The sequence below is a fragment of the Arachis hypogaea genome, chromosome 3, assembly GCF_003086295.3.
Source record: "Arachis hypogaea cultivar Tifrunner chromosome 3, arahy.Tifrunner.gnm2.J5K5, whole genome shotgun sequence".
NCBI classification, from domain to species: Eukaryota; Viridiplantae; Streptophyta; class Magnoliopsida; order Fabales; family Fabaceae; genus Arachis; species Arachis hypogaea.
In genome coordinates this window covers 61,883,736-61,903,686 of record NC_092038.1, presented here as the reverse complement: position 1 = coordinate 61,903,686, position 19,951 = coordinate 61,883,736, and the positions used below count along the sequence as shown (strand labels likewise).

The 19,951-nt window shown below is 40.6% G+C and overlaps 1 protein-coding gene and 1 non-coding gene across 2 annotated transcripts; both read right to left on the bottom strand.

Annotated features, from left to right (window-relative positions):
- Positions 1-1,194: 1,194 nt before the first annotated feature.
- LOC112793459 (small nucleolar RNA R71) lies at positions 1,195-1,302 on the bottom strand. The gene has a single exon (XR_003198148.1). It is a non-coding gene; the product is annotated as a small nucleolar RNA R71 (small nucleolar RNA).
- Positions 1,303-16,010: 14,708 nt separating this feature from the next.
- Positions 16,011-17,237, bottom strand: LOC112778166 (uncharacterized). Its single transcript, XM_025822520.1, has 2 exons — positions 17,130-17,237; positions 16,011-16,415 (listed from the first exon to the last, which is right to left on the bottom strand). Exons 1-2 carry the CDS (start codon positions 17,235-17,237, stop codon positions 16,011-16,013), a joined length of 513 nt encoding a protein of 170 aa, XP_025678305.1.
- Positions 17,238-19,951: the final 2,714 nt, after the last annotated feature.

Sequence of the window (19,951 nt, the reverse complement as noted above, 5' to 3'; positions counted from 1 at the left end):
AGATTTTGTTTTCAAATCAGATTTTTTCTAAGTTTTCAAAATCTTTTCAAAATCAAATCTTTTTCAAATCAATTTTCAATCAAATCTTTTTCAAAATTAACTCCTTTCCTTTTTCAAAAATACTTATTAACAATTAATGATTTGATTGAACATTTTTTGCCTTTTCTGTTGAGGAAGGTTTTATGTTTGATTCATATATTTTCTTGTTAGGCAAGTCATTAATTTTTAAAATCATATCTTTTCAAATTGTTTTCAAATCAAATCTTTTTAAAATTGTTTTCAAATCATATCTTTTTAATCATATTTTTTTTCAAAATAAGCTTTCAATCAAATCTTTTTGATTTCTAATTTCAAAATCTTTTTCAAAAATCACTTGATTTCTTTTCCATTTTCATTTTCGAAAATTAAGTGATGTTTTTCAAAAATGTTTTCAAATTTCCCACTTAATTTTCGAAAATCACTTCCCTCCTTCTCACATCCTTCAATTTATGGACTAACACTATCCCTTAATGCAAAATTCGAACTCCATCTTCTTTGATAAGTTCGAATTTTCCACTTCTGTCTTCTACTCTTCTTTTCCTCTGACACTTCAAGGAATCTCTATACTGTGACATAGAGGATTCCACATTTTCTTGTTTCCTTCTCTTTCTTATGAGCAGGAGCAAAGACAAAGGCATTCTTGTTGAGGCTGATCCTGAACCTGAAAGGACCTTGAAGAGAAAGCTAAGAGAAGCCAAAGCACAACTCTCTTTAGAGCACCCGAACGAACTCTTCAAGGAAGAAGAACTCATGGCAGCCGAAAACAACAACAATGCCAACAATGCAAGGAAGATGCTTGGTGACTTTACTGCACCTACTCCCGATTTCTATGGGAGAAGCATCTCTATCCCTGCCATTGGAGCAAACAACTTTGAGCTTAAGCCTCAATTAGTTTCTCTAATGCAACAGAATTGCAAGTTCCATGGACTTCCACTGGAAGATCCTCATCAGTTTTTAGCTGAGTTCTTGCAAATCTGTGACACAGTCAAGACTAATGGGGTTGACCCTGAGGTCTACAGACTGATGCTATTCCCTTTTGCTGTAAGAGACAGAGCTAGAACATGGTTGGATTCTCAACCTAAAGAAAGCCTGGACTCTTGGGAAAAGCTAGTCAATGCCTTCTTGGCAAAGTTCTTTCCACCTCAAAAATTGAGTAAGCTTAGAGTGGAAGTCCAAACCTTCAGACAGAAGGAAGGAGAATCCCTCTATGAAGCTTGGGAAAGATACAAACAATTGATCAGAAAGTGTCCCACTGATATGCTTTCTGAACGGAGCATCATAGGTATTTTCTATGATGGTCTCTCTGAACTGTCCAAGATGTCCTTGGATAGCTCTTCTGGAGGATCTCTTCATCTGAAGAAGACGCCTACTGAAGCTCAAGAACTGATTGAAATGGTTGCAAATAACCAATTCATGTACACTTCTGAAAGAAATCCTGTGAACAATGGGACTAGTCAGATGAAAGGAGTTCTTGAGATTGACACTCTGAATGCCATATTGGCTCAGAATAAAATATTGACTCAACAAGTCAATATGATTTCTCAAAGTCTGTCTGGGATGCAAAATGCACCAAGCAGTACTAAGGAAGCTTCATCTGAGGAAGAAGCTTATGATCCTGAGAACCCTTCAATAGAAGAGGTGAATTACATGGGAGAACCCTATGGAAACGCCTACAATCCTTCATGGAGGAATCATCCAAATCTTTCATGGAAGGATCAACAGAGACCCCAACAAGGTTTCAATAACAATAATGGTGGAAGAAACAGGTTTAGCAATAGCAAGCCTTTTCCATCATCTTCTCAGCAACAGACAGAGAGTTCCAAGCAGAATACCTCTGACTTAGCAACTATGGTCTCTGATCTGATCAAAACCACTCAAAGTTTCATGACTGAAACTAGGTCCTCCATCAGAAATCTGGAAGGACAAGTGGGTCAGCTGAGCAAGAAGATTACTGAACTCCCTCCAAGTACTCTTCCAAGCAACACAGAAGAAAATCCAAAAGGAGAGTGCAAGGCCATCAATATGGCCAAATTCTGGGAGGAAGAAGAGGCAGTGAACGCCACTGAGGAAGGCCTCACTGGGCATCCACTGACCTCCAATGAGTTCCCCAATGAGGAACCTTGGGAATCTGAGGCTCAAGATGAGACCATAGAGATTCCATTGGACTTACTTCTGCCATTCATGAGCTCTGATGAGTATTCTTCCTCTGAAGAGGATGAGTATGTCACTAAAGAGCAAGTTGCTAAATACCTTGGAGCAATCATGAAGCTAAATGACAAGTTATTTGGAAATGAGACTTGGGAGGATGAATCCCCTTTGCTCACCAAAGAACTGAATGACTTGTCTAGGCAGAAACTACCTCAAAAGAGGCAAGATCCTGGGAAGTTTTCTATACCTTGTACCATAGGCACCATGACCTTCAAAAAGGCCTTGTGTGACTTAGGGTCAAGTGTAAACCTCATGCCCTTCTCTGTAATGGAGAAGTTAGGAATTTTAGAGGTGCAAGCTGCAAAAATCTCACTAGAGATGGCAGACAACTCAAGAAAACAAGCCTATGGACTTGTAGAGGATGTTCTTGTTAAAGTTGAAGACCATTACATCCCTACTGATTTCATAGTCCTAGAGACTGGGAAATGCATGGATGAATCCATCATCCTTGGCAGACCCTTCCTAGCCACAGCAAAGGCTGTGATTGATGTTGATAGAGGAGAGTTGATCATTCAAGTGAATGAAGAATCCTTGGTGTTTAAGGCCCAAGGATATACCTCTGTCATCATGGAGAGGAAGCATGAAGGGCTTCTCTCAAAACAGAGCCAAACAGAGCCCCCACAATCAAACTCTAAGTTTGGTGTTGGGAGGCCACAACCAAACTCTAAGTTTGGTGTTGAACCCCCACATTCAAACTCTAAGTTTGGTGTTGGGAGGTTCCAACACGGTTCTGAGCATTTCTGAGGCTCTATGAGAGTCCTCTGTCAAGCTAGTGACACTAAAGAAGCGCTTGTTGGGAGGCAACCCAATGTTTTATAATTAATTATTTTCTTTTGTTATTTTATCTTTTTTGTAGGTTGATGATCATAAGAAGTCACAAAAATAATGAAAAAAAGCAAAAACAGAATGAAAAACAGGAAGAAAAACAGCACACCCTGGAGGAAGATGCTGCTGGCGTTCAAACGCCAGTAAGCCTAGCAGTTGGGCGTTTAACGCCCAGTCTGGCACCATTCTGGGCGTTTAACGCCAGAAAGGGGCACCAGACTGGCGTTAAACGCCAGGAAAGGGCAAGAACCTGGCGTTAAACGCCAGAAAGGGGCACCAGCCCGGCGTTTAACGCCAGAAATGGCTCAAAACGTGATTTTGAGCAACATTTGGTGCAGGGATGACTTTTCCTTGACACCTAAGGATCTGTGGACCCCACAGGATCCCCACAAACCCCTCACCTATCAAATCCCATCTTTCTCTTCACCACTCACATCCATCCTTCGTAAAACCACACAACCTCCTCCATCTCCTCCATCTTCTTCTTCTTCTACTCTATTCTTCTTTCTTTTGCTCGAGGACGAGCAAACCTTTTAAGTTTGGTGTGGTAAAAGCATTGCTTTTTGTTTTTCCATAACCATTTATGGCATCTCAAGGGATGCACTTTCCTCCACAAGACTATTGGGAGCAACTGAATACCTCCCTAGGAGAATTAAGTTCCAACATGGGACAACTAAGGGTGGAGCACCAAGAACATTCCATCTCCCTCCATGAAATTAGAGAAGATCAAAGAATCATGAGAGAGGAGCAACAAAGACAAGGAAGAGACATTGAGGAGCTCAAGCACTCCATAAGACCTTCAAGAGGAAGAACAAGCCGCCATCACTGAGGTGGACCCGTTCTTTAATCTCCTTGTTCTTTATTTTCTTGTTTTTCGAATTTTTATGCTTATGTTTATCCATGTTTGTGTCTTTTGATCATTAGAGTCTTAGTGTCTATGCCTTAAAGCTATGAATATGAATCCATCACCTTTCTTAAATGAAAACTGTTTTTATCACAAAAGAACAAGAAGTACAGGATTTCAAATTCATCTTTAAAACTAGCTTAATTAGTTTGATGTGGTGACAATACTTTTTGTTTTCTGAATGTATGCTTGAACAGTGCATATGTCTTTTGAATTTGTGGTTCATGAATGTTAAAATTGTTGGCTCTTGAAAGAATGATGAAAAAGGAGACATGTTACTGAGGATCTGAAAAATCATAAAAATGATTCTTGAAGCAAGAAAAGGCAGTGAATATAAAAAAAAAAAAAGAGAGAAGGAGAAAAACGAAAAAAAAGGGGAGAAAAAGAAAAAGAAAGAAATAAAGTTGTGATCCAAGGCAATAAGAGTGTGCTTAAGAACCCTGGACACCTCCAATTGGGGACTTTAGCAAAGCTGAGTCACAATCTGAAAAGGTTCACCCAATTATGTGTCTGTGGCATGTATGTATCCGGTGGTAATACTGGAAGACAGAGTGCTTTGGGCCACGGCCAAGACTCATAAAGTAGCTATGTTCAAGAATCATCATACTTAACTAGGAGAATCAATAACACTATCTGGATTCTGAGTTCCTAAAGAAGCCAATCATTCTGAATTTCAAAGGATAGAGTGAGATGCCAAAACTGTTCGGAGGCAAAAAGCTACTAGTCCCGCTCATCTAATTTGGAGCTTAGTTTCATTGATAATTTGGAGTCTATAGTATATTCTCTTCTTTTTATCCTATTTGATTTTCAGTTGCTTGGGGACAAGCAACAATTTAAGTTTGGTGTTGTGATGAGCGGATAATTTGTATACTTTTTGGCATTGTTTTTAGTATGTTTTCAGTAGGATTTAGTTAGTTTTTAGTATATTTTTATTAGTTTTTAGTTAAAATTCACTTTTCTGGACTTTACTATGAGTTTGTGTGTTTTTCTGTGATTTCAGGTATTTTCTGGCTGAAATTGAGGGACCTGAGCAAAAATCTGATTCAGAGACTGAAAAGGACTGCAGATGCTGTTGGATTCTGACCTCCCTGCACTCGAAGTGGATTTTCTGGAGCTACAGAAGCCCAATTGGCGCGCTCTCAACGGCTTTGGAAAGTAGACATCCTGGGCTTTCCAGCAATATATGATAGTCCATACTTTGCCCAAGATTTGATGGCCCAAACCGGCGTTCAAAGTCACCTCAGGAAATCCCAGCGTTAAACGCTGGAACTGGCACCCAAATGGGAGTTAAACGCCCAAACTGGCACTAAAGCTGGCGTTTAACTCCAAGAGGAGTCTCTGCACGAAATTTGCTTCATTGCTCAGCCCAAGCACACACCAAGTGGGCCCGGAAGTGGATTTTTATGTCATTTACTCATTTCTGTACACCTTAGGTTACTAGTTTTCTATAAGTAGGACCTTTGACTATTGTATTAGAAGTCTTTGGATCTTTATATCTTTTGATCACTTTAGATCTCTAGATCATCTTTGGACATTTGTGTTCTTAGATCATTGGGAGGCTGGCCATTCGGCCATGCCTAGACCTTATGCTTATGTATTTTCAACGGTGGAGTTTCTACACACCATAGATTAAGGTGTGGAGCTCTGCTGTACCTCGAGTATTAATGCAATTACTATTGTTCTTCCATTCAATTCCGCTTGTTCTTATTCCAAGATATCACTTGTTCTTCAACTTGATGGAGGTGATGATTGACGCCCATCACCATTCTCACCCATGAACAAAGTGACTGACAACCACTCTTGTTCTACAAGCATTTGAGGCTTGGTGAATATCTCTTGGATTCCTGATTGCACGATGCATGGTTGATCGCCTGACAACCGAGTGCTCGCCTGACAAACGAGCCAGCCATTCCGTGAAGTCAGAATCTTCGTGGTATAGGCAAGAATTGATGGCTGCATTCAAGAGAATCCGGAAGGTCTAACCTTGTCTGTGGTATTCTGAGTAGGATTCAATGACTGAATGACTGTGACGTGCTTCAAACCTGTAACTTACTGGGCGTTAGTGACAGACGCAAAAGAATCACTGGATTCTATTCCAGTAGGGGAGGGAACCACACCGGTGATTGGCAGCACTGTGACAGAGTGTGTGCATTAGCTTTCACTGCGAGGATGGGAGGTAGCTGCTGACAACAGTGAGACCCTACACGAGCTTGCCATGGAAAGGAGTAAGAAGAATTGGATGAAGACTGTAGGAAAGCAGAGAGACGGAAGGGAAGGCATCTTCATACGCTTATCTGAAGTTCCTACCAATGAATTACATAAGTATCTCTATCTTTACCTTTGTGTTATTTTCGTTCATCACTATATCCATTTGAGTTTGCCTGACTAAGATTTACAAGATGACCATAGCTTGCTTCAATACTAACAATCTCCGTGGGATCGACCCTTACTCGCGTAAGGTTTATTACTTGGACGACCCAGTGCACTTGCTGGTTAGTTGTGCGAAGTTGTGTAATGCCATGGTATTGAGCCACCAAGTTCTTGGAGCCATTACCGGGGATTATGAGAGTTGTGAAAAAGTATAGTTCACAATTTCGCCCACCAAAGACAAAGAAAATAGTGGCCGCTCAAAACATTCAGAGCATGACGTCGGGGAAGGGTTCTAGCCAGGTTCTTCCGAAAAAGCTGGAGTCCAATCTTCAGGGTTCGAGGAAGGTTATCCCGAACCCTTGAGTTTGGACGGTTTCTACGGATCCACCGTTGACGACTTCTGGTACTGCCTCCTCTCCGACTTCATCTGGCCCTCCTCCCAAGAAGCCGTGGACTGCCGGGACTTATGATTTGGATGATAAAGACTTTGATGGGGTGGCTTTCGCTTCAGAGCTTATCGTTCCTTATGGCAAGGTTCCAACCGATGACGTGTCAATCCTTCACCATCTTGACTTTATCTCAAGCAATAGTATCCAGATGGCTAATCTTAGTCCTGCCTTGTCTCGGTTCATTGATGACAACGCGTCATGTTATGTTTTTCTATGCTTTTTCATATAAAAATCAATTCATAATGCTTAATTATGGGAGTATTTTGGTGATTAAATTGAATATTGCTTTGATTGCTTGAGTTAATGAAATTTGTAGATAAAGATAGAAAAAGAAGCAATAAAAGTACTAATAGAGGAAGCACACTACCAAGGTGGCAAAATAGTTGGAAACAAACTCAAAGAGAAGCAAAGAGGAATTGCAACCCTGACCTCTTCACACTCCAACAAGAATAACTCGAGCTAAAAATCTTCAAATGAGGTGATCTCAGTGTCATTAGAAAGTAGACTTTCTGAGCTTTCCAACCATATATAATACTTTATAGTGGACACTGGATTTGGGGATACAAATTGCTATTCGTTTAGCTTCACAATTTCAGCATAAAACAAATCCCTACACTTCGCCAGACTGACCTCTTCACCTTCAAAAGATCATAACTTGGGCTAGAGAAAATCCAAATGACATGCTTTTAGTGGCATTAGAAAGATGAGATCCAGGGCTTTCCAATGATATATAATAGTCTATAGTGGGCATTCATTTTTGGGACACAACAGACCAATCATAAAGCGAGTAAGGTTTCCCAAACCATCAAAAGCTCAAAATGCCACTTCAATGACACCCCACATTGGGCCACTTCCAAATACTCCAATTCCTTCATTTATTCTTCAATGTTTCAAGCTTCTATAAAGAGAATTAAAAGTTCACAAGCCTAAATCAAGCCACAATTAACAATCAATCAAGGCCACAAGAATAATCTAGATGTAATTAGGAAATTTGCATTTGATTGTAATTTCATTTGAATTTGTAATTTAGGTAGCATATAAATCGGATCTTAGATTCATCATTCTACACACACTATGGAGGGGTGGAGGTGACTCCACTCCCCTTTCACTCTCATTCTCTTCTCTTATTCCATTTTCTTTCATACACACTTTTGTAAATATTTTGCTGAGTTTCTAATTTCCAACATTTGGGGAAGAGAGCTCTATTATAATTTAATGGGTTGATTTAGTTTCAGTCTTCATCTTCAATTCTTCTTTCATTGTTTCTTTAGAGAGAGTCTTTGTGCTTCAAAGATCTAATTACTATTGAGAAAGGGATTAGATCTATTTGAATTCTATGATGAACTTGAGAAATGAGTCATATAATTTAGTTTGAGGCTCTTCTCTCACAACTCTCTTGATTGATAATTCTTAGATTGATATGTGAGATTTAATCACTTTAAGTTGAAATCTTGAGGGTTGTGTGGCTCTAAATTAGAGACCATTCTTCATTTCTTCTCTTGAGCATTTAGATCAAGAGATTGGCAATTGATCAAGTTAAGAAAAATCAAATCACCAAGAGATTGGGGTTTGATTACTTATAATTTGCCAAGAGATCAATGATTGCATGATTGAAATGGAGATGAGAATTGTTCATCTTGATAATGCAATATCTCTTGAATTATTTCATTCTTAATTCTTGTTATTTACTTGTCTTTAATTCTTGTCATTTAATTATTCTCTTTAAATTCTTGTCATCTACTTATGCACATTTATGGCTTTATTTACTTTTGCACGTTTATGCCTTCCAAGTGTTTGTAGAAAAGCTTCACTTCGTTTTACTTTCTAGTCATTTACTTTCTTGCACTTTACTTTCTTGTACTTTCCATTCCTTGCAATTTACATTTTTACACTTTAATTTTCAGCACTTTAATTTCTTGTCGTTTACTTTCCTTTCACTTTAATGCTTTTATTTAATTTCATATTATTTACATTTCTTGCTTGATTATCACTCCAATATGAACCATCTAACTAGAATAATCAATTAACTATTGATTGCTTAATCCTTTAATCCTCGTGTGATCGACCTCACTCTTGTGAGTTTTATTATTTGATGCGACCCGGTATACTTGCCGGTAGTAAATTACGTGAAATCTCATTTTTACGTATCAGTCATCAAGGAGTCTCTTGTTCGTGCTACCATGGCATTTCTTGAGGAGGCTAAGGCCAATTATGATAGGGTGGAGAGTTTAAAGCTTGAGTTGGAAGCCAAGAGTGTTGGGATGGAGCTTGCTGTAGAGAGAGAGAAAGCCCGGGCTACTGCTGTGGAGGCGGCTGCTAATTTGGCCGAGGATATGGCCAAGAAGGATAAGGAGAGCTATATTCAGACCTATGGCGAGCTGTTGAAGACAAAGGAGAGGCTTCAGTCTGCTTATGATGACTATGCTGAGCTTTAGGGCCATGTGGTGAATGGCATGACTGCGCTGTTTAAAAATTTAAAGGCCCAGATCTGAGTTCTCGCTCACGATGTCGACCTCTCCTTATTCAGCATGGACAATGTTGTGGAGGATGGTAAAATTATGCCTGCTCCTAATGATGATGATGAGGCTCCTCCTTCGGTGTCAATGGCTAAGGCATCTACAACCCCTCCTACCGAGTCATCCTAGCCCGAGGCAGAACCTGATTTGGAGATATTGAATGGGCCCAATGGTATGGTCGGTGTTGTCCCAATCTCTGTTATCCTCTTAGCTCTCAGGATGCAGCGAGTAGGGCGAAGCTAGACCCCTTGTGATCTTCTCCCGTATTTTCTTTTCTATTATGTATTTGACATGGTCCGATTTATGGACCTTTTGAACTCTTGGTTCTGTAATTTTGTTTAGATGATTTCCTGACACTTTATAGTTGCTTCTTAGCAACTTTTTGCTTCAATCAAGACACCTTTTTACCCTTGCGTTGCCGTGGGGTAGCCTTTGGGTCTTTAATGTTTCAAAAATCTCTTTGTGTCTGACTGTGGGTATTTGATTTTGGTGAAGTGCCTACATTTAATCTTCCCTTTGTGGGTTCTTATGCTTTTGGGATTTAGATGTTCGGAGCTCTTTGGTCCGACATCTTCTGAGGTAGTGTTCGCTCCATGAATCTTCTACCTTTGTCTTTTGGACCGTGCCTTGTTTTGGCTGTGTTGACAACCTTCTACTTTGGCGATGTCATCCTCACGGCTTTTTCATCTGGGCTTTTTAGTCGATTTCCAATAACATTTTAGGTAGTGTTCTCATGTGGAACCTTCTCTTTTTAGTTTATTTGGACAAATTTTTAGGTAGCGTCCTTTTTTAGGACTTGTACCCTTTAGCTAAGCACTTCGGGCATTGATGCATGAAAACTTGTCTCTCAACAAATTTCCCTTCGGCAAGTATACCAAATTGTCGTCAAGTAAAACTCATAATAGAGTGAGGTCGAATCCCACAGGGGTTGATTGGTCAAGCAACTTTAATTAGAAGAATATGCTAGTTAAGCTAAACAGAATTGAGATTGAGATGTAGGAATTTAAATGACTAGAAAGTAAATAACAGAAATTAAAGTGCAGAATCTTAAATGGGGAGTTAAGATAATGAGCAGGAAATTAAATGGCAGAAAGTAAATAGAATGGGTAAGATCAGAAATGAGGAGATCATTGGGTTTAGGAGATGTTGCATTCTTGATGCCAGGGCATTTTGGCCAGTTTCACTGACCTTTTCTTTACTGTTTTTAAGGTAGTTTTATGCATTTTCTTAGGAAATAAGCGAGTTTTGGGTAGATATTCACTTACATTTTGATTCAAGCATACATTGTGCACTTTACATGATTTCATGAGAATTTTGCATGAATTATATGATAAATTGGATGATGCATGATCCCATGATTAAGAGCAAGACTTTGATGCACTTTGTTTGATTGATTTCAGGCCAAAAGAAGAAGAGAAGAGCCATGTTAGTGGCTACGTTAGTTACACTAACGTGGAAGGAAGGAAGTGGCATTAACTTTGAAGAAAGGAAATAGAGCCAACGTTAGTGTCACTTAACATTATCAATAACGTTGGACCAAGCTCATAAGTGGCCACGTTAGTTGCCACGTTAACTTAGTTAACGTGGCCTCTAACGTTAAGAAGTAAAGGGGAAGCCAATGTTAGTGACATTCAACTTTATCACTAACGTTGGCCAAGTCACAATAAGCCACGTTAACTCCCACGTTAACCTAGTTAACGTGGAAGTTAACGTGAAGAAACAAGGTGGTCGACAACATTAGTGATACCAAACATTGTCACTAACGTTGGAATGAGCCCACACAAGCCACTATGAGCCACGTTAACTCCCACGTTAACTTAGTTAACGTGGTAGTTAACGTGGGCAAAAGTCCCACCTGGCAGCCTGACCATGCCTTCTTCAAACACGCATAACTTGAGCCACAAAGCTCCAAATGAGGTGATTCTAGTGGCATTGAAAAATAGGATTCTAGAGCTTTCCAAGCATATATGGCACTACATGGTTGACACTAAATTTCAGGGAGAAAACCTGCCCCGAAAGTGCAATGATGAACATGGTATCAACCTGTAGTAAGGCCAGCTGACCTCTTCACATTCCAAGAAATGTAACTCGAGTTGTAGAGCTCCAAATGATGCGCTTCCAAAGGCATTGGAATGTAAACATCCAGGGCTTTCCAACAATATATAATAGTATGGGGTGGACACTAATTTTGTGCTTCAGAAACTGGCAATAATGAAGCCCTGGTTGCTAGCGTTATTGGCACTCAAGTTTTCCATTAACGCTAGCGACTATGCCAGCGACCATGTCCACTTCAAAGGAGCATAACTTGAGCTACAGAGGTCCCATTGAAGTGATTCCAGTTGCGTTAGAAAGCTGATATTCAGAGCTTTCCAACGATATATAATACTCTATAGTGGGCATGAAATTGGAGTACAAATAAGAGGCATCTTGTAAGCCCCAAAAACACCAACTGGGCAGCAAGTGTAACGTTAGCCACAATAACTTTAGCACTAACGCCACACTTGTAGCGTTAGTGTGGCTAACTTTAGTACTAACTTTAGCACCTGGACCTCAACTTAACTCACTTCTCTCTCAAGTCCACTTCAAAGCTCAAGCAAGCAAGCCCACAATTGTCAACCAATCAAGGCCACAAGAAGCATCTAGAATAGGAATTTTCATTTAAGTGTAATTTTCTTTTAATTTCATTTTGTAATTTAGGAGAGCCTATAAAAAGGCCTTAGTTTTTACATTCAAGTCATTCTAGATACGGGAGAATTGAAGGAAGGGGGAGAGAGTGAAGACCAATTCGAACTTTTGTGAATTGGCACACTCCAAGGGGAGTGGGTCTTTGGACCCCTCCCCTCAACCACTCTTCCTCCTTTTCTTTTCTTTTCTTTTTCTTAGTAGTAGTTTAATTCTTGTTTGTACTTTTCATTTATGAATTTTGAAGTTTCAATTTTATTTTTAATCTTCATCTTTACTTTTCTGCACTTTCTTTCTTTTCTATTTTGGTAGACCAATGATAAACTAACTCTTTTTATTGGGTTAGAGAGCTCTATTGTGATTCAATGGATCAATTATAGTTTTCATTCTTCTTCTTCTTTCTTTTCTCTTGATCTTACTAGAAATCTTTCAATCTTAATTCAATTGGTTAGTTGTCTTGGAAAAGAAACTCTCCATAATTGGATCTCTTCGGAACCTTGGAAGAGGAATGAAGAGATCATGCTAGAAATACTTTCTCATGCTGGACCAAGTTGGGTTGGGATGGATATGTGACTATAATCCCCCCAATACTTGATTTGGGAAATGCATGTGGTATAATCAATGACCATACTTCATCTCTTCTCATGAGCAATTGACCAAGGAATTGGCTATTGATCAAGATTTGAGAGATTGGGTTACCAAGGAATTGGAATGCAATCACTTAAGATTGCCAAGGAGATCAATGAATGCATTGATTGAGGAAGAGATGAGAATGAACTTGATCCAGAGAATTGCAACATCTATTGATCCCAATGTTCATTTTATTTTTAGTTCTTACATTTACTTTTTTTGCCATTTTACTCTTCTGCACTTTATAGCTTTTCTTTACTTTTATGCCATTTACATTTTCTTGTTACTTATCACTCCAATATGATTGTCTAACTAGGATAATCAATTAATCATTGTTTGCTTAATCCGTTAATCTCTGTGGGATTCGACCTCACTCTATTGTGAGTTTTACTTGACGACAATTCGGTATACTTGTCGAAGAGAAATTTGTTGAGAGACAAGTTTCCATGCATCAATTCTCTGTATCAAGTTCATTCTCATCTCTTCCTCAATCAATGCATTCATTAATCTCCTTGGCAATCTTAAGTGATTGGATCCCAATTCCTTGGCAATCTACTCTCTCTAAGCTTGAACAATTGCCCAATTCCTTGATTTAATTGCTCATGGGAAGAGATGAAAGTGTGGTCACTGATTATACCACATGTATTTCCAAATCAAAGTGTTGGGAGGATTAAATGTCACAATATCCATCCAAACCCCAATATGGTCCAACATGAGAAAGCATTTCTAGCATGATCTCCTCATCCCTTTTCCAAGGCTCAAAAGAGATCCAATTATGGAGAGTTTCTTTTCCAAGACAACTAACCAATTGAATTAAGATTGAAAGCTTTCTAGTAAGATCAAGAGAAAAGAAAGAAGAAGAAGAATGAAAACTATAATTGCTCCATCAAATTACAACAGAGCTTCCTAACCCAATGAAAGGGGTTTAGTTGTTCATAGCTCTAGGAATGAAAAATGGCAGAAAAGAAGAATCCATGCTAGAAGTACAGAAAAGTAAATATGCAGAGAGTAGTTCCCAAAAGTGCTAAGCTTCTCTCTAGTTCAAAACTACTTCTATTTATACTACTCCTCATGATCTTCTAGTGAGTTCTTCAAGTCTTGGATGTGGGCTCTGGACCTTGAGTTGAAGCAATTCTCATCTTTAGTGGGCCCATCTTGCAGAGAAATAAGAATTAGGCTTGGGCATTTAGTGAGATTAACGTTGGGTAATATTTTGAGTGCGAGAACGTTAGTGGCATTCACTTTTTCCACTAACGTTCCACCCTTATATACCCACGTTAATTCTAACATTAGAAATCTTAACGTGACTTCTAACGTTTCTTACTCAATCCTTGGCCAACATTAATGGGACTCACCTTTCCCATTAACATTGGCTTGTGCCCCTTTTTGCAAACGTTAATGGGAATCACTTTTCGCATTAACGTTGCTTGCCTCTTGCCCCTACGTTAGATCTCACGTTAGCTTGGCTAACGTAGCTCTTAACGTGGGTATCTATCACCTTCGAGAGCATTAGTGACACTCACCTTTGTCACTAACGCTCCAATTACCTTAAGTCTCTACGTTAGAACCCACGTTAACTAAGTTAACTAAGTTAACGTGGCTCTTAACATAGTAATGAAGCCATCTCCCAACGTTAGTGACAAAAGTGAGTGTCACTAATGTTGGTTCTTTGAGTTCAACTCCACGTTAACTTTCACGTTAACAATCTTAACGTGAGAGTTAACGTAGGCAATGCTAATGATCCAACGTTAGTGACAAAAGTGAGTGTCACTAACGTTGGCGTTGTTGATCCTCCTCCACATTAGAGTTCACGTTAACTAAGTTAACGTGACTTTTAACGTGGGGCATTGCCTAGTTTCCCAACATTAGTGGTGTTCACTTTTACCACTAACGTTGAGGAGAAACGTTATTGGAGTTCATGTTTCTCGTTAACGTGGATTCCTCTTTTTCTTCTAAGGGAAAAAGAGTGCGCCTTGGCCTGAGACCTTTATTCTAGCTGTAGTACCTTCTTAGGTTACAGGCGTGCCATGACCTCGGAAGCTCCCGCCCTTGGAGGTCGGCCACCCTATAGTACCATTTTTCTAGTACTTTTGTGACTTTGTATGGCCCTTTCCAGTTAGCTGCTAGCTTCCTTTCTCCTGACCGACCTGCTCCGATATTATTTCGGATTAGAATTAAGTCGCTGAAATCGAAGCTCCGTTGGATTACCTTTTGGTTATTCCTTGAAGCCATTCGATGCTTTAACGCTTCCTCTCTAATCCGAGCTCTTTCTCAGACTTCTGAAAGTAGGTCGAGCTCTTCCTTTTGTGCTTTGGAGTTGGTATCCTCAGTATAGAAGATCACTCTAGGGGATCTTTCCTCTACTTCTATGGGAATCATTGCCTCCATTTCGTAAGCCAGTCGGAAGGGTGATTCCCCGGTGGTAGAGTGTGGCATTGTCCGGTATGCCCATAGGACTTGCGGGAGCTCTTCAACCTAGACTCCCTTTGTGTCCTACAATCTACGTTTTAACCCGGCCAATATTACTTTGTTGGCGGCTTTTGCCTGTCCGTTAGCTTGTGGGTGTTCTACTGAGGTGAATTGGTGCTTGATTTTCATACCAGCTACCAGGTTCCTAAAGCCCGTGTCGGTGAACTGAGTACCATTGTCCCTGGTGATGGAGCATGGGACCCCAAACCTTGTGATGATGTTTTTCTATAGGAACTTCTGACTTTTTTGGGCAGTGGCGGCGGCCAACAGCTCTGTCTCAATCCACTTTGTGAAGTAGTCTATTCCTACAATGAGGAACTTGACTTTCCCTGATCCCTAGGGGAATGGTCCGAGGAGGTCGAGCCCCTACTTTGCAAACAGCCAGGGTGAAGTGACGTAGATGAGCTCTTTGGGTTTGGTGATATGAAAGTTAGCGTGCTTCTGGCATGGGAGGCATGTCTTGATGAACTTTGTTGCTTCCTTTTGCAAGGTCGGCCAGTAAAAACCAGCTTGGAGTACCTTTTTGGAAAGAGCTCGCGCCCCGAGGTGGTTGCCACACATGCCACTGTAGACTTCTTCTATGACTTCTTTTATGGCGGAGGTTGGGACGCATTTTAGGATGGGTGTTGAGATCCCTCTTCTGTATAGGATTCCGCGCACTATGGTGTAATAATGTGCTTCTTGTACGAGCTTTTTTGCCTCTTTTTTATCTGTGAGGAATGTTTCAGACTTGAGGTAGTTGATTTTGGGAGTCATCCACCCCTGGTCCTGGTCCGATATGTTTAGGACCTTTTCTTCTTCCGAGGTTGACAGGATTTGTAGTGTTTCTCGGATGAGGCTTCTATTGTTGCCCCCTGGTTTGGTGCTGGCTAGTTTCCAAAGTGCATTAGCTCGGGCATTTTGTTCCCAAGGTATATGTCAAATCTCATATCCCATGAAATTTTCGAGCTGTTCTCTGGTCTTGTCTAGATATTTTTTCATAGTGGGATCCTTTGCCTGGTATCTTCCTTCTATTTGTGAGGTGACTATTTGTAAATCGCTGAAGATGGTAAGCTTTTGGGCTCCAACTTCCCTAACCAGCTTCAAACCAGCCAGTTGGGCTTCATACTCGGCTTGGTTATTTGAGGCAGGTAACTTGAACCTTAAGGAGAGTTCGAGTTGGGTTCCCTGATCACTTTCTAGGATAACGCCCGCTCCAATTCTGGCTTTGTTTGATGAGCCGTCAACGTAGAGGTTCCAGTCAATGGGGGTTCTTGGGGTGTCGGTGTACTCTGCGACGAAGTCGGCCAGGTACTGAGACTTGATGGCTATCTGAGCTTCGTACTTAAGGTTGAATTCGGACAACTAGACTGCCCATTGTAGGATTTTTCCAACTAAGTCGGTTTTTTGTAGGATACTTTTTATGGGTTGGTTGGTCTGTATTCTAATGGTATAGGTTTGAATGTATGGTCAAAGTCATCGGGAAGTAAGTATGAGGGCATAGGCCTTTTTTATTTTTTGATAGTTTAGTTTGGCCCCTTGTAAAGCCTTACTGATAAAGTAGATGGGTTATTGTCCATTCTCGTCTTCTCTGACTAGGGCTGAGGCTATCGCCCGACTTCTCACAATGAGGTATAGGATCAGTTCTTCTCCTTGTCGAGGTCGGGTTAGGATAGGTGGTTGCCCTAGAAATGTTTTGAAGTCTTGGAAGGCTTGTTCATATACTTGGGTCCATTCGAACTTCTTTCCTTTCCTTAGGGTTGCATAGAAAGGGAAAGATCGTGTGGCCGATCCGGCTAGGAACCTAGATAAGGCTGCTAGCGTTCTGTTTAGCTGCGGTACCTCCTTAACACTGGTCGGGCTTTCCATGTTGAGTATAGCCTGGCATTTGTTTGGGTTTGCCTCAATTCCTCTCTGGGTGAGCATGAACCCTAGGAATTTGTTAGCTTCCACCGTGAAAGTACACTTTATTGGATTTAGTCTCATCCCATGCTTTCTTATGGTGCTAAATACTTCAATGAGGTCGGGTAATAGCGTTTCTTCTTTTTGTGTTTTTACCAGCATGTCGTCTACGTAGACTTCTATCAGCTTCCCAATATGGTTGGCGAATACTTTGTTCATCAACCTCTGATATGTAGCCCCCGCGTTCTTGAGCCCGAACAGCATGACTACGTAGTAGTAGTTTTCTTTTAGGGTTAGGAATAAGGTCTTCTCTTGGTCAGGTTGATGCATCGGGATCTGGTTGTATATCGAGTAGGCATCCAGGAAGGAAAGGTACTTGTATCCCGACGAGGCGTCGACTAGGGTGTCAATATTCGGGAGGGGGTAAGGGTCTTTTGGGCAGGCTTTGTTGAGGTCGGTGTAGTCGACACACATCCGCCACTTTCTATTTGGCTTTTTGACCAATACGACATTGGCTAGACATAGTGGGTATTTGACTTCCCTTATGAACCCTGCCACTAGTAAGGCATGTACCTTGGTGCACGAAATTGTGATCTCTAATAATGGTATTCAACTTAGTATGCGCGTTTATAACTCAGCACTTTCTTCACAACTTTGCACAACTAACCAGCAGGTGCACTGGGTCGTCCAAGTAATAAACCTTACGTAAGTAAGGGACGATCCCACGGAGATTGTTGGTATGAAGCAAGCTATGGTCATCTTGAAATTCTCAGTTAGGCGGAGAATATATGGTTATGGATTTTTCGAATAATAATAATAAATAAACAGAAAATAAAGATAGAAATACTTATGTAAATCATTGACGGAAATTTCAGATAGGCGTATGAAGATGCTGTGCTCCTTCTGAATCTCTGCTTTCCTACTACATTCATCCAATCCTTCTTATTCCTTTCCATGGCAAGCTGCATGTAGGGCATCACCGTTGTCAATGGCTACATCCCATCCTCTCATTGAAAAAGGTCCAAATTCTCTGTCACAGCACGGCTAATCATCTGTCGGTTCTCGATCATGCCGGAATAGAATCCATTGATTCTTTTGCGTTTGTCATTACGCCCAACAATCACGAGTTTGAAGCTCGTCATAGTCATTCAATCCCTGAATCCTACTCGGAATACCACAGACAAGGTTTAGACTTTCCAGATTCTCATGAATGTCACCACCAATTCTAGCTTATACCACGAAGATTCTGATTAAGGAATCTAAGAGATATGCGTTCGGTCTAAGGTAGAATAGAAGTGGTTGTCAGTCACGCGTTCATAAGTGAGAATGATGATGAATGTCACAGATCATCACATTCATCATGGTGAAGTGCAACGAATATCTTAGAACAAGAATAAACTGAATTGAATAGAAAATAATAGTAATTGCATTAAAACTCGAGGTACAGTAGAGCTCCACACCCTTAATCTATGGTGTGTAGAAACTCCACCGTTGAAAATACATAAGTGATGGTCCAGGCATGGCCGAATGGCCAGCCCCCATGAACGTGATCAATTGTCTCCTAAGATGAATAATAGATTAAAACTGAGACCAAAGATGTCTAATACAATAGTAAAATGTCCTATTTATACTAGACTAGCTACTAGGGTTTACAAAAGTAAGTAATTGATGCATAAATCCACTTCCGGGGCCCACTTGGTGTGTGCTCGGGCTGAGCTTGTGCTTTACACGTGCAGAGGCTTCTTTTGGAGTTGAACACCAAGTTGTAACATGTTTTTGGCGTTCAACTCTGGTTCGTGACGTGTTTTTGGCGTTTGACTCCAGAATGCAGCATGAAACTGGCGTTGAGCGCCAGTTTGCGTCATCTAATCTCGAATAAAGTAAAAACTATTATATATTGTTGGAAAGCTCTAGATGTCTACTTTCAAACTCCGTTGATAGCGCACCATTTGGAGTTCTGTAGCTCCAGAAAATCTATTTCGAGTGCAGGGAGGTCAAAATCCAACAGCATCAGCAATCCTTTGTCAGCCTTCTATCAGAGTTTTGCTCAGGTCCCTCAATTTCAGCCAGAAATTACCTGAAATCACAAAAAAACACACAAACTCATAGTAAAGTCCAGAAATGTGAATTTAGCATAAAAACTAATGAAAACATCCCTAAAAGTAACTATATCCTACTAAAAACTACCTAAAAACAATGCCAAAAAGCGTATAAATTATCCGCTCATCTTACCTGCTCTTCCATGACTTGTGATCTTTCTGGACTGAGCTTCATGCGCTTCTGTTATACTGGCCATGATCCGGGGTACACTGCCAGTTTATGGCACATTACTCCGGGGTCTATGCTGGGCATGTCCGCTGCTTTTCATGCGAAAAGGTCGGAATTATCCTTTAGGAACTTTATTAGCTTCTCCTTTAGTCCTTCCTTAAGGTTTGCACCTATATTTGTTGTTTTGTCTTGGGAGTCTCTGATTTGAACCTCCTCTATTTCGCTTTCTAGTTGCGAACAAAGTTCTTCTCAAGCCCGGGCTCCTCTGAGTTCAATGGCATTGGATTCTTTTCCTCTGGGGTCACCTTTCAGGTTCAGGCTTTCATTATAGTATCGCACGAGCTTTTGGTCTCCTTTTATGGTGGCTATCCCTTCTGGAGTTGGGAACATCATGCATGGGTGTGGAGTGGAGACTACCACAGCGAGCTAATTTAGTGTGGTATGGCCTATAAGGGCGTTGTATGCGGAATTCACGTCAACTACGATGTAGTCTATATTTAGTGTTCTAGACTGGGTTCCCTTTCCAAAAGTTGTGTGTAGTGGGATGTACCCAATGGGCTGGATCGGGGGGTCTCTGAACCCGAACAGGCTATTAGGATATGCTCTAAGCTCTTTTTCTTGCAGACCAAGCTTGTCGAATGTGAATTTGAATAGGATGTCCGCGGAGCTTCCTTGATCGACCAGTGTTCGGTGGAGGCTGGCATTAGCCA

Coding starts and splice junctions, on each gene's coding strand:
- LOC112778166 (XM_025822520.1), bottom strand. CDS start 17,237: ATGCTGTTCGGGCTCAAGAACGCGGGGGCTACATATCAGAGGTTGATG. Junction 16,416..17,129: donor TCTACGTAGACGACATGCTG/GTAAAAACACAA, acceptor TTCAACCTTAAG/TACGAAGCTCAGATAGCCAT.